This window comes from Vicia villosa, linkage group LG5 (genome assembly GCF_029867415.1).
Source record: "Vicia villosa cultivar HV-30 ecotype Madison, WI linkage group LG5, Vvil1.0, whole genome shotgun sequence".
In the NCBI taxonomy this organism is placed as follows: Eukaryota; Viridiplantae; Streptophyta; class Magnoliopsida; order Fabales; family Fabaceae; genus Vicia; species Vicia villosa.
The window spans coordinates 151,750,221-151,765,979 of record NC_081184.1 but is presented as its reverse complement, the minus strand read 5'-3'; the positions used below and the strand labels follow the sequence as shown (position 1 = coordinate 151,765,979).

The following is a 15,759-nucleotide window of genomic DNA, read 5'->3' as shown; positions in this document are numbered from 1 at the left end:
CTAGAAGTTCAGACCAACTCTGTTCAATCTAAACCTGAACTTACACGAACAAGCAATACAAGACCAAAGAAACTTTATTCTTAATGAACCTCAACTTGCACCTCAGCAAACAATACTAGAAACCCAACATGAACCACAATCTCCTGAACATCAAACCCTTCCATCTATACACTCTGCTCATTCTACCCCTTCAAGAGAAACAAATGTTGTGTCAGGATCTGGAAAATATTTATATCCTTCTCTGAAGTAAGATGCCCTCCTGTCCCTTCACACCTCAACCAATTCCTAATATGAACCCTCCACCTAATATTCAAGACCAAATGGAAGAATTTAAGACTAGTATTTATGATAGGATTAAGGATCTGGTTGTGAGAGACTCACAACATCCGACTACATTGCATATGCTGCTAAGTTGGATACTCTTCAAACCTATGTGGATACAACTCTACAAAATCTGAAGTCTTTCACATCTGAGATTGTAGCTTATTCTAGCCAGAAGCAAGAGCAATTAGAGGCTAAAATGGTTATGTTGATGCAAATCAAGAGGCTATGGGAGCCCGACTTTATAATGGGGTTGCTAATCAAGATTCTATATTAAACAAGCAAGAAGAAATGAATGCTCAGTTGAAGTATGTGGTTGCAAAGCAGAATGACATGGAATCTGACATCAAGGTCATCCTAGAGATTCTGTAAAAACCCTAGGCTTTAGGACTTAGAACCGTTTGTTGTTTTTACTATTATTAAAATATTTTTGCATATGAAAATCATTTTTTTGGTTTAATAATATTTTTCTCCAGTATCTTTTCTTATTTTCTGTACTTTATGTTTTTGTTGATGACAAAAGGAGGAGTAAGATAAATAAGTATTTAAGCACTTGAAATTGATAATTAAGACTAATTTATTGCTTGAATTCTAAAGATTAATTTATTTTACTTTAAAGATCAAATTTAATTAATCTTCATAGAACTTATCTAAAGCTAACAAATCTTGATTTTTGGACTATTAGACTCAGGGGGAGCTTACGAACCTTAGACCCTGAAGTGAACTTGTAAATTAAATTAACAATCAGTGTTCTTAAAAACTTGTGTTTGTCATTATAAAAAGAGATAGACATTGTTGGAACAAAATTGATTTGTACCATATTTCTAAATTTTTTATGATAACAAAGTATTTAAAGAAAAATGGGTATATGTGTTCAAGTGTGTAGGATCGTAGACTAAAATTTATGATATAAACTTAGTACTGAGACTGAAAATGAACTTTAATGAGAAGCTAAAAGATCCTGAGTCAGAAGGATCAAAATCTAAGAATTAGACTCTAAAGACTCGGACTCATAAGGAAGTCAATTTCTGAAGACCAGAGTCTTAAGAAAGTCAACCTATGAAGATCTGGACTTTGAAAGTTCAGAAGCTGGGATCCAGATTATGAAGAATCGAACTCCTAAGCAGGTTAACACAAAGATCAAGAAGACTATGTTAAGTCACTATCAAACTCAAATGTCATTTTGTCTACTTCTGATCATGTGTAGAACCAAATAAAATCTGCACAGACAATAGGGATGCAACAGTTAATTTCTTTTGTAGCAAAAGTATTCATATGTGTTTTCAACAATATTAACCATATTAAGAAACATTTTGATGTATATGATCAAGCTTCTCCAAGACTCACTTGTGGAAGCTCTTTTCTTTAACGACTATTTTGTGTCTCTCTATATGAGGAGCTTAAGACTTGAAGAAATATAACTAATCTTGGACAATAAAAAGAATCGTTACTCTATCAAATCAAAAGTACAAGTTTAACTTTTAATTTTTTAATTTTTTATTTTTTTTATATCTTAGAAGTTCGTTAGTCTTAAGAGTCTTATTGAGTTGTATTTTATTTACACCTTTGATTGTATCTCAAGTGTAATATTCAAACAAGTTTGTATTTAATTAAGATAGATTGTTAGAAGTCTCTTGTTTGTGTACTTGAGCATATGAAGTCTCTTGCTTATATACTTGAGTATTAGAAGTCTCTTGTGTATTTGAGCATTGAAAGTCTCTTGACTGTGCTTGATCATTTGTAATTAGTTGTAAGTAAAGTGAAATTCCTTAGAAGCGGAAGGGGACTGGACTACTCTCGTTTTGTGGGAGGAACCAGGATAAAATTTCTTGTGTCTCTCTTTTTTTCACTCTCTACCTCCGAACTAGTTTTTATCCGCTGCAAAGAATTAACTTTGTATTAGATTCTAAACCTTATGTTCAGAATCTAATAAGAGTGTTTTACAAAAGAAAGAAAAAGCTAACACAATTCAACCTCCATTCTTGTGTTTTTATCACCTTCAGAAATTATGCAAGAAAAACTAATTTTCGGGTTCTGTTGAGGTTTGTAGTCGACTACAACTTGTTACAGACGTCACTACACGACTTTCACTTAAATTGAGAAATGACCGACAGAAGAAGAAAGGTGCATCAAAGCCCCCACCCTTTAGAGTAAAGGCAAGGGCTTCGGGGAAATTGTTCAAGATCGTTTAGAGGGCCAAATAACTACGATCTAGAGGGAAATCATGTAATCTCAATCCAAGATCAGTTAGACGAACATCCGCATCTTGCATCGATAGATTAGCAAGTTGTTATAAACGTTCTACTATATAAAAGGAAGAACGTGACATTTCTTAGGTAATTCGAATTCAAATCTCATTTACTTCATCTTACTCTCATAATGACTTGGACATTGAAATATTAACCTTGCATATCGTCCTCTCCTCCACCGTACTAAAAGCTCGAGTCCACTGTTGCGATCCACATCAATCGATATTCGATCAATTCTGATTTCTACGAAGGAAAATTTCTAAATCTTAAAATTTGAAAATTATTTTAGAATTTTCAAGAAATTTTTAAGACTCATAGGTAAAAATAGATCCTGTACTTTTGGAAGAAGATAATTCCTAAAAAATTTCGCATACAAAATTTGTTATAAGAGGCGAGTTACATGCCGGGAAAAAATGTTAGCTGCATAGACAAGTTGACATGCATAACAAGATTGTTTTCAGTTTTTAGAAATCAATGTTAAGTAATTTATAAGACTTTATTTAAACATGACAAATTTTAAGGTATCATAGATCAACACAAGGAAACAGAAACGGGTTATTGACAGTAAAACCCGAATCCAATTCAAATAACATACACACAACAAAAAACACCACGAACTTCAAACCAATTCTCACGCGCCAGCATTCAAAATAGAAAACTCAGATCCAATCCTATTATGAACCGATGGGCCAGTTTTGGGCCGGGCCTGATCCAAACTGTAACGACAATGATTCCTGACGGCCCACAGCTGATAAGGACTAGTATCCGTCGCGAGCCACTGCTCAACCTCGAACTGCTCCTGCGAACACGACACGTGGGGCCCAGTAGTAGTAACCTCCACGTAGTTACAGTACCAACCGTGATGTGCACCGCCACCGTCAGACGTCACGTTAACGGCGCAAACGGGTCCGTCTAAGCAAGGTCCTCTTCCGCTGAAGATATCAAGGTTACCGCGTTCGAAGTAATTGTAACCCGAACCCATTAACCCGCCCCATGGAACGAGGCTTTTGATGTAGATGTAGTAACCGTATTTGTCGTATAGTTTGATTCCGATCTTTGAGTCGGTTCCTCCTTTTAGAACCGAACCGGTTCGAACGTAGACCGTGTAGACGCAATCATCGTCGGAGTCCTGTATTCAATGAGATACAATACAAATGATTAGTTTTGATGATTTGAAAATGAAGATCGGAAGAGAGAGAAAGAGATGGTGATTCTTACGGATCTAACGGTTGTGGTGAAGGAGAGGGAGAAGAGGAAGAGAATAGCGATGAAGAATGTCGTGGTTGCCATTTGTGTGAAAATGGTGGTGAGGTGAGATAGAGGTAAGAGGCGTTGATAAATAGCGCGAGGGGCACATGGTTGCACGATGCGGTTCTAGAGAATTTTGTTTTAAAATAGTAGGAGTATACATTACATTACTATTTTAGAAAGCTAATTGAAAATTTTTCCAACTATTTTTTATCTGTAATTTCTTTAATTATTTTTAAATTAATAAAATCATTTTAATCATATTTACAAGATTTAATTTCTTTAAATGATTTCAACCAACACTTTCATGACTGATAATAAACTTTCTTGAATTCAATTCAAATTTGAAAATGGTAAAATTTAGGGAAATGTTTTTTTTATCCTATGGGATGTGTCTCATATTTTGAAATTTTCAAAAATACTTTTGATTTATTTGGAGATGTTCAGAGTTCAGACGCGCTTAAAATTACACTCGTCTTCATAATTTCTGAAAGCCTTTTCATTTTGAATAAAATTTAGTTTAAAAATATATATTCGTATATTATTTAGGATGTATTGGTAACAACCATTGTACTTATTTATGGTATTTTTATTTACTTAATGAATATAAGGGTTGTTATGAATATGCATTATAATATTAGTTGGCTTTACATTATAATATTTAATTTTGTCTATTTCACATCCTTTGATATTGGTTAAGTATTACTGAGTAATATCAATTATTAGAATTTAGATTGCAAAATTTAATTCAATTAACTTTAGCAATAAAGCCTTCTTATTTAACATAAGCTGTGAAAAGCATGAATATGAAATGATGGAAACATTTCGTATATTGTTGTTAGTTTGCTTATTCAGTAAAATTCATTGATTATCTTCATCAGTAGTGCTAATTGCTTTTAGCTTTGACTATTTTTTCCCTTTTCTGATTGTATTTATTGTCAAGAATCTAATAGAAGGAATTTTTTGTGACACCCCCTAAATTCCATCAATTCTTCTTGCTTTAGCAGTGGTTGAAAAATCTCTGACTTCTGATTGTAGGAATGGATGCTCAGGTGTCTTATGTATTTCATTTAGAACGGAAATTGCACCCCGAAAAATTCAAAAATCAGCTGCTTAATCAGGTATATCGTTGTTTCTGCATAACTATAAGAAAATGCATAAAGGTAATATTATGCTGAGTAAACAGCAACATTACTGTTGAATGAGAGAAAAATAGAAAGGTATACGGCTAATGACAAAATATAATACAATATGTCAATCCTATACAATAAATACATGGATCCTGATCTTATTTTTAACAACTCCACCAATTCTTTCACTACTCATTGGAATATGTAGTTTCAAACCACCAAGATGTACTTTCATTATCCATTTTTTTGTGTGATTGATTTTGTGATTCTATTTAAAATTGTCAAACGAGAAGTGGGATAATACACCACCTTACATGTTCTTGTCCCTCATGAATAAAGGGAGCTTCTCCTTGAAAATCCTTAAAAAATGTCTTCCATTCTCAATCAATTTTTCACCACCAAAATACTATTCTTGTATTTTATCACATCAAAATGAGCAAAAGAAGCTGAAATTTAAGGTAAATATCATTCTTTTCATTCCCCATTTCTTGCATTAATGTGTTTTTTGAGCTGAAAATATGAACGTTGAGTCCGAATATGCATCTCTAGACTCGATTCATTTGTTCTGGATATCCATCTCCAAATGTGCATAATACTTTAAATTTTAAATTTGTTTTTCTGTTATAGGTGGTATTAGATATGATCTACCTGAATATCTCAAAGTTATTATAAGGATGAATGTTAAACAGGGTAAAGTGGATGATGATGTTAAACTAGATGATGTTAAACTGATTTTTGTCGAGGTAGAAGTTCATGAAAAGTTTATAAATAAATAAGAGTTTATAGTTCGTGAACATATGCTACAATGAGTTTGCATGGGGCTCGAAAAAATGAGATTTGGCGTTGTAATCAATAGGTCTGGCAATGGTTCTTATAAAATACAAGCATTTGTAACAATGAGATGCAAAATAAGTGGCACGTACCATCCACCAATTAGGAAGTTGAAACATGATGACATCGGATCGAGAAAATGCGAGTGCCCGTTCAAATTGCGCGGATAACATAAGGCGAATGATACATGGAAATTTAATGTGATCCCTGGTTTACATAATCACGGCTTGAGTGACAAGTTAAACGGTTATCCCATTGTATGTCGCTTTATTCTGAATGAGAAGGAACTTATTCCGGGCAAGACAATAAACATGATGGTGCCGAAAAACATAATTGTAACTTTGAAACAAAAAAATACGTCAAAATGTTTACAATATCAAACAAGTATATAATGTGTGTTCTCGAAACAACAAGGCGGTAAGAGGTTCAAGATCTAAAACGCAACAATTGTTGAAGTTTTTGGAGGATGACCACTATGTTTCTAAGTACTACGTTTTTCAGGATAAAAGTCACAATTCGAGATATATTTTTGAATCGTCCTGATTCCATCAAGTTGTTCAACATATTTCTCAATGTACTCATAATTGTTTCAACATCCAAAACAAACAAGTATAGACTTCTAGTCTTGTAAATTGCTGGTGTTACTTTTACGGAGATGACTTTTTCTGTCGATTTTATATTTTTGGAATGCGAAAAAGAGGACTGATAACACGATTTTATATCATATATTTAGCTTAAAATCCATAAATATTATTAGCATTTTCATTTAATTATATTGTTTTATTATGATATTATGCGGGTATTTATGATGTTTCAGGTATTGCATTCGTATTAAGATTATTAGTGAAAAGGAGAAGAAATGGAGCAAAAAGCATCCATATTTATAAAAGAGAGGTGTTAAACAAACTAGATGTTGACCCGCGCGATGCACGGAAGACTCTTAAAAAGATAGTGAAAATTATTATCATTTATTTTTAAAATATTGTTATCTTAAATATCTTAAAATTAAAATTTATTAAAATTATAATGTTTATAAATTTAAAAATCTTAAAAAGCGTGTTCTTTTTTATTTCTGTTGTCTTTTCTTCATGATATTTAAAATTTCCTCGAATTTAAAATAATACAATTTAAAATAAAGATGTTGTCACAAATATTGTGCAAATATAAAATCTCCTTAATAGAAATATATATTTCAGCATAGAAATTTTTTATTATGGATTAAAAATACTGCATACAATACTTATTAATCAAATTCTTTATTGAGGTGATTTTATATAGTTCACTAATGTATATGTGATCAATATTAGCTATGTGTTCAACATGTGTTATAGTAATAAATAATATGATCATTAATTTTATTAAAATTGAAAAGATAAAAAGAATTGCAAAGATAAGGCATGTTTATAATGAGTTCTAAAAATAGTTTTAGATTATTGTTGAAATTAAAACAATAAGAATAATTTTGAAATAAATCAATAATAAAAAATAAAATGAATATGACATTTAATTTAGATGTGCGATATTTAATTATTAAAAATAAATTGATTGATATTTTCTTTAAAAAACAATAATAATAATAATAATAATAATAATAATAGTAATAATAATAATAATAGTAATATAATTGTATTTAATATAAATCTTAATAGAAAATTTAAAAAATATAAAATGTGAGAATTCATATGAATTTAAATTATAAATTTGATAAATATTTTATAGATAATTAATATATCTTTTATCAATTTTAAAATATCCAATAAACTTATAATTTTTTATCATAAAATTTTTTTAACTACTATTTTATTTATAAAAAGGTTAAAAAAAATTATTTTGTTTATTAATTTAGTCCTGTATGAGTTTTATATTAAAAATATTCATGTAATTTAGAAGGATTTCTTTTATAGGAACATTTTTATGCTAAAATTTTATTATTATTATTATTATTATTATTATTATATTATACTTACTTTAATTATTTAACCTTTCTTTTTATTTATTATTTTTTAATTTTTCACGAAGTTTCAAGTTATTCATTAGTTTCATATCATTATTACTATATAATAATATACAATAGAAGTTACAAAATAAGTTCAAATATTTATTCTAATAATAACTATTATTATATAGAGAAGTTACAAAATAGAGAAAAATATAGTTTAAAAATGACGAAAAAATAAATATAATTTTATATTAAAAAAATTATTGTCAATTTAATGCGTTGGTTTTCAAAAATATCATTCTTAATTTAATGTGTTGATTTTATAAACAATTTATATAAAAATAATTATCAATTTAATGCATTTATTTTATACAAATGATTATGATTTATTAAAATAGTAGTTTATCTTCTAAATTTTTATTTTGAAAATGTATTATTACTTTAAAAAATAAAAAAAAAAATTAGTAAAAAATGTGAGTATTTCAAATAATTATAACTTATTTTTATATTAAAACATAACTTAAAAATTAGTTCAATATTTATTCCAATTATATATTTTTTAGATTGCTCCTACAAAAGTGACTATTTAATTTAGGGTTCTGCTAACTAGTGCCCCCAGGATAAGAAGCATTAAATGAACTTTAATTGTAATTTTATTCTTTTAAAAAAAACTATAATTAAATATATTTAATTATTAAACTCACTCAAATTAACTCATTCATTCATTTTCTCTTTCATACACTACAAAATTTCTACACGTGAAATTAAATGAAATTTGAAATTAAAATATTACAATCTCATTTCAATATCATTATCATTAAAATATGAGAATAATTTAAAAAGAATTAATAATATTTTTTTAAATTAAAAATCAGTAAGTATTGCAAATGAAATATTCATCAACAATTAGCAACAATAAATATAATAATTTATAACGTCTCAATTTTTTTATGGTTTAGAAAATTTTATTTTTTTTGGTCTTAAATAAAATTTTCTGTCTTAAATGACACATTTAATAAACTTTTTTTTTTAAGAATATTAATAGATTCAAAATGTAGTTAATGATCCTTAACGAGTGCCCCCGGGGCACTCGTTAGCATTGCCCTTTAATTTATTACGAAAAAAACAAATATATGCAATATGTTAATTGAATAATTATGAGAAATCAAATTATTTTTCTGTAAATATTATCTATAAAAAAGAATTGATGTCAATATAGTAAATATTTTTTAATTGTCATGAAATCATAATGGGAAGTTTTTATAAATGACTATAATGACATTGATTGACAAAATTTGAAGATGTGTGACCACTCGACAAAAAATATTATATTGATGTGACACAAAAGGTTATAATGGATGAATAATAATGACATTGATGAATATAATATAACTGTCATTTAAATATTATTTCGAATAATTGTAATGAAAGATAATTTTATCATTGGTAATAAATTGAAATAACTAAAACTTTATATGTGTATAATTGTAATTGTAAATAAATTAAAATAAAGAAAATTTACGTTTATTATTATTATTATTATTATTAATAATAAAAAAGGGTTTTCTCTAGCCGCCCATGAAAACTCTGTAGAAACCTTCTGCTTCAGCTTTCACGGCGTCACTGGGTCTCGTTTTGGATTGCGGAAGTGGAAGAAGCGTTTGTTTCAACCCTGTTTGTTTCAACCCTCTCTCTATCTGATGGTATTCTTGACGGCACCCACTGAGTGTTTGGTCAATCATAATAGGGGCTGAAGTTAGTTCTTCTTCAAGTACGATCTGTGAACAATTTTGATAGTATTACTCCGAAGGTGCTTTCAACCACGGGAGTTTCCCTTTTGTTTTCACAGGTTTGTTTTAATTTTTCAGAGTTGTTATTATTCTGAATTTTTTTATAGTTTAGTATTTTTTTTAATATTTAATTTTATTGAAGTGTAAATGTTTTGAAATCAGGAGTGAAATCTATTTTCATTGATCCGAATCAAAGGAAGATAATAGTTGTTGGTACTGTGTATCCTATGAAATCTATCCTCAGAGAAGGAAGAAGTACTGGCAAAATCAGAAGCGTCAGAATGCTGTTTGTTATTAACCTTTAAACATCAGGAATTCCCGGAGAGATCACATCACTAAAGTAATATAGATTGTCCTCAATTTCATCTACAGCAGCCGTAATGGTAGCCTTTGAGTCTGGGCCTGGATTTCTGTCTTAGCAACCATAATAATTTTATTAATATTATTATTATTATTATTATTATTAGGTTTGTATAATTAAGGTTTAATTCTCATAAATTATTATTATTATTATTATTATTATTATTATTATTATTAGGTTTATGACATATAGGTTTTATTCTCATGAATTAGTATTATTATTAAGGTTTTATTCTCATGAATTATTATTATTAATATTTATTATTATTATTAGGTTTGTATAATTAAGGTTGTATTCTCATGATGACACGTGGTTTAGATTGTTATAAGGATGACATGTGACTAGGGTTGCCATCATGACATCTTTACATTTATATTAAGTAGATAAAGGGGTGCAAAGAAGATCTAATTGTCCAAAGATGGAAGCCCAGCCCACGAAGGAGCTGGACATGACCACTTCAGCGCTTGGCCCACATTGAAGAAGACCAAGTAAAGAGTGTGTCATACCCCAATTTTTGACCTAAGATATCATCTCATATCATCTGCATATGCATCATTTGCATTTCTAACAAATTGCATAGCTTGTGTTTGTTACTTGTGTTCAGCAAGGTTTAATCAAGAAATCACTCATCAGTACAAGCAACAACCAATTAGGGTTTTGTTCTCCCTTCATCTCAAATGAACTATCTTCATCAACAATCGACATTTGGTCCTCAAAGATTCATTTCAACAAGCTCAAAAGCTTTGAATCGACCAAATTAGGATTCTTCATTCAATCACTCATTCTTTGCAAGATAAATTCATGTTCATGGAGGTTTTCATTTTAAATGCACCATTGCCAATTGGTGTGATTTAAGAGACTTGTTTGGAATCTATTTCATGTTTTTTTTGGGCTCATGGATTGCTCATGGTGAAGATTTGATTCATACGGATTATTTGATCATTCATGGGAATTTCATCAAAGTTGCAAAGAAAATATCATGTTAGTCCTTTGCCGGAAAATTATTTCAAAAATGATTCAAGATCATGGGTTCAAGGATTTTAATTCAAGATCATTTCAAATTCATGGTGCAAGAATATATTCCAAGACTTGAAATTCAAAACTTCACTACTTCAAGGATATTCCACCATTTCCTTTCAAAAAAGGATCATTCAAATTTTCAACATTTCAAAGGAATTCAAATTCCATTCAAGATCATTCAAGAAAATTCAAACTTCATTCAAGTTCTAACAAAAAATTCAAGCATTTACATGGAACAAATGAATTACAAAGGAACTTTATCTAAAGTTCAAGAATTAATCATTTCAAAATTCCATTCATTTTCAAGAATACAAAGTTCATACAATTTAAAGTTGGAATGAATTGGAATTACAAGAAAAAGAAAATAAAGCTTCAAAGACTTTCTTGAATTCTTCAATCTTCAAAGTCTTCATTCTTCAAGTTCAACTTTCTTCATGCTTTTCTCAAGAATACTCATGTCACATGAAAAAGAAACAAAAGGGGTAAGATTAGCAAAAAGTTCAACAAAATAATTCAAAAGCCTAAAACAAGATAAAAGGGATCAAAGAGATTTTTTTATGACATAAGGAATATCTTTGCATATGTCATAAGAATATTCTTATTCTTATTCTTGCAATGATTATAACTAGGAAATCAAGTTCATTAATACCAAACACATCCCTAATTTTACCTATAAATAGAAGTGATCTCCCTTGGAATTAATCACACCAAAGCAACATAACTTCTTGCTTTCTCTCCTCTCTATTGCTCATATTTGTTTAATAACATAACTTCTTGCTTTCTCTCTCTCTATTGCTCATATTTGTTCAATAGAACTCTTGGCAAGAAATTCTCAAGCCAAGAGAAAAGGAGGTAATTCTTCATACCTCACTTGAAAAGGTTTACCTTCAAGTCTCCAAACAATTTGGATTGTGGGAGACTTGAAGACGAAGCTTCAAGTTGCTCGGATGCTCCTAGTGAGGTATGATGAATTACCTCCTCCTTCTTTGTAACTAGAACAAAGACCTTCAATAGAGAGACTCATGGCTTGAGAATTTCTTGCAAAGAGTTATATTGAACAAATATGAACAATAGAGAGAAGAGAAACAAAAAGTTATGCTGCTTTGGTGTGATTAATTTCAAGGGAGATCACTTCTATTTATAGGTAAAATCAGGGATGTATTTGGTATTAATGAACTTGATTTCCAAGTTATAATCATTGCAAGAATAAGAATAAGGATATTCTTATGACATATGCAAAGATATTCCTTATGTCATAAAAATATCTCTTTGATCCCTCTTGATTTAGGCTTTTGAATTATTTTGTTGAACAACAACAATTTGTGACAACTCAAAGCAAAAATTCAGCATAACAACGACAATTTGCAACAGTTATGAAACCAACAGAGTAGCAACAAAAAGTTCATAACAGTTGTAACAATGAGCGATTCACAGTTACACAGCAACAAATCCGAAGCAGTAGCAGCCAAATTTCGACTTAGAACATTCAAAGCAGAATAAAGGAATTACCTGAAACAAGCTGATCAAAGAAGCAACCAACCGTCTTCTTCCGACGTCGCGATTCTGTGTCACCAACTGGAACTGACACGCAAGTCATACAATCAGAAAGCGAAAACAGAGGGAAACGAGATCAAAAGCACAAAGACAGGGCAGAAGGGAGTTCGGATTCGTACCTGTCAGAAGCCGACTCTGAAATTAATTCACCGGACTTGCTCCGGTCAGGTTCTTATTCTTCACTTCCTTTTAGAAATTGTTATGTTAGTTTGTTCTTTGTGTTGCACCGATTTGAACGCCTGCTTTAATTCACTTGAATTTACTTCCGATTATCATTTAATCTGAAATTGTTGCGGAATATCAAAATCAAATATTGGTGAAATGAACTTCAAACCCAGATACATGAATAAGAACAAAATTTATAAGAACCATACCTTTAAAACAACCTCTTGTTCTTCCATGGCCGCCGTCCATGGCCGCCGAGAGAAACCAAGTGAGAGTGATGTTGTTGTTGTTATTCACCACCGAGCAAGTGATGGAGAAACCGAGAGCAAAGAGAGTGATTGAGGGGAAGAATTTCGTGTTCTTCCATTGAAGATCACCGTGAGTGAGTGAAGAGAGATCGAAAGGGAAACCGAGTGAGAGCTTAAGTTGTTGTTGTTCGCTGAATGAAGAGAGAACCCGTGAGAAGAGCAAATCGAGAGGTTTTCAATTGATGTTGTCTGCAGAGAGTAGCGAGAGCGAGAAAGAGCTGCGATTGAGAGAGTGAATCGTGGATTGCTGTTGTTTGTTTCTGTTCTTCCGTTTTTTTCTATGAACGAGTGAGAGAGAAAAGAGGCGCTGCTGGCCCTCTCATTTTGTTTAGGGTTTCCTCAACCCAGGTGTGTAGTAACGTGGGCGGATCCGGGTCACACTGACCCGACCTGGTCCGGCCCAATTATTTTATTTTATTTTTAATTCAGCTTTCAGCTTTTTGGGCCATGCACCCCCAATCCGTTTTTTAACACCTCTGGCCCACTTATTAAGTTTCTTTTAACTATTTATTTTAATTTTCTTTAGAAAAATAGTTTGCAAAAGAAAAGGATTAAGTATTTTAATTTTAATATAGGATTTTAATTTTCTTTTCTAATCCTTATTAAAAATGACAAAAAAATATGTTTTTTAAGATTAAAAGTTTTCTTTTAATATTTTCATATGTTTATAAGTGTTTTTTTTTTTAATTCTTATTAAAACAACAAAAATATATTAGATGCATATTTAAGTTTGTGTTTCTAATTATTTTATCTTTTCATGAAAAACCACAAAAATATCTTCTTTTAGAATTAATTTTTATTTGAATTTGATATTTTTATATTATTTTGTGTAGTTAATCATTTAAATTTCTAATTGGTTACTGTTGCACATCACTTGAATTTTCTAACTTCATCCGAGACTTCGAGATTATTTCTCTGTTGTTCTCTGGATTTGTCTGTTTTGTTTGGTCTTCCACTTGCTGTAGAAGTCCATAAACAATTATCGGATGATCATGGGATGCTGTAAGCTGTGAGCTTATCTGATGTTCTATTTTGATGGTGTGGATGCTTAATGTCTGTTGAGATCCTAATTTATTCCAAGCATACCACTTGAAGATCAAGGTAACACCTCAAACTCAGAAATCCAATTTTCTCATTCTTCGAGGTAAGCCTAAAACTCAATCAATTGTTTTCACAACAGTAATCAATTCATTTTCAAAACACTGGGCCTCTCGAATATTAGAGAGTGTAAGTCCCATTCCTTTGTACAGTTTTTCTTTAAACAGAAAACTTCTTTCAAAACTTTCAAACTGTTTTCAACAAACGATCAACTGTTTTCAAACGATAAAACCTCGCGTTTTTTAACAAAACAATCAACCATGTTTTATAAAATAAAACCTGGGCATCCCTTATGGTATAAGTCTCATTCCTTTGTATAAAATTAGGTTTTTCATTGTATATACGCCTATCTTTTTATACCGCGATTGATTTGATTTAAACCCTCGAATAACAAGATCAAAAATTAGGGTTTTCTTTAAAATCTTCGTGGGCCTCCTTTAAGGTATAAGTCCCAAGTCCTTTTGTAAATATTTGTTTACATAACTTTGAATAAACTCAATGGGCCTCTCCCCGAGTATAAGTCCTGAGCCCCCGTGTACATAAACTGATCATCCTTACAAGTATATTTCCTTCATAAACTCCAATGTATACTCACACTTTGTCATATATATGTGCTTGTTCATGTACTTGTTCATGTTTGTTCATACTTGTTCATGTGTTTGTTCATATTATATATGCTTGTTCAACTTAGTACAACACTAGGTTCCCCATAGCCTCCTATTGGGCTTCGTGCAAAGAATCTCCCTTAGTTTAGGTTAGGACATAGAGTATGGTTTCCCGGTGAAATCGCTCTAAGAACTCAAACCAACTATACCATGCCTCCTCTTGGGCTTTGTACAAACGATTGTCCCTCCCATAGCCTCCTCTTGGGCTTACAATGCAAGGATCCTTGATTGTCCCTCCCATAGCCTCCTCTTGGGCTTACAATGCAAGGACCCTCAGATAGCCTCCTCTGGGGCTTCGTACAAGGACTCACAGGCTTCTTAGAAGCATCCCCAATATCCAAATCAAATACCCTAGGAGATTAGACAAATATCATCTCTATGATAGGAGTATTTCTTCTATATCATCACAATTAATCAATCAAATTTCTTTTTTGCCACAAGGCTGCCTAATCAATCAAACCTTTTGCCACAAGGCTGGCTGATTAATCAAAGTTTTTGCCACAAGGTTGGCTTCATCGAAACTTTTGCCACAAGGCTGGCTGATTAATCAAAACTTTATGTCACAAGGCTGACTTATCAAAAGTTTTTGCCACAAGGCTGGCTAATCAACTTGTTTTTGCCACAAGGCTGACTAAACAAAAATCATCTTTATCATTCTAAGCACCATAAGTGGCACAGCCCAGGGCTTATAATGAAAAGATTTCAAACAAAAAACAAACAGATGTATGTGATGATATAGATTAGATACATCGAACATTGAGATGACATTTGTCTCTTATCCTTTGCTTCCACTAGCATAAGTGGGAACTACGATTGCTCTGACTTTCTCAACATCCCTTTGAGAATACGTAGGCACAAGGTCTCATTCCTTGGCGAGCAAAACTTCTCCCTCAAACCATTCAAACCTTAGCACCCGTAGACCCCGAGCTATAGATGCTCTGATTCCCTCTAAGGGATATGTATGCAGAAGATTGCGATGATCTTTGCGAGCATAATCAAACAAACACCTTAGGTCCCACCTATCGCACAACAGAACCTCCCCAATAGCATAGAATGAAATACACAGAAAAACATAACAAA

General features: G+C 31.2%; 1 protein-coding gene across 1 annotated transcript; it reads right to left on the bottom strand.

The window, feature by feature from the left end:
• Positions 1-3,047: 3,047 nt before the first annotated feature.
• LOC131607806 (PLAT domain-containing protein 3-like) lies at positions 3,048-3,947 on the bottom strand. Its single transcript, XM_058879765.1, has 2 exons — positions 3,789-3,947; positions 3,048-3,699 (listed from the first exon to the last, which is right to left on the bottom strand). Exons 1-2 carry the CDS (start codon positions 3,858-3,860, stop codon positions 3,202-3,204), a joined length of 570 nt encoding a protein of 189 aa, XP_058735748.1. The 5' UTR covers positions 3,861-3,947; the 3' UTR covers positions 3,048-3,201.
• Positions 3,948-15,759: the final 11,812 nt, after the last annotated feature.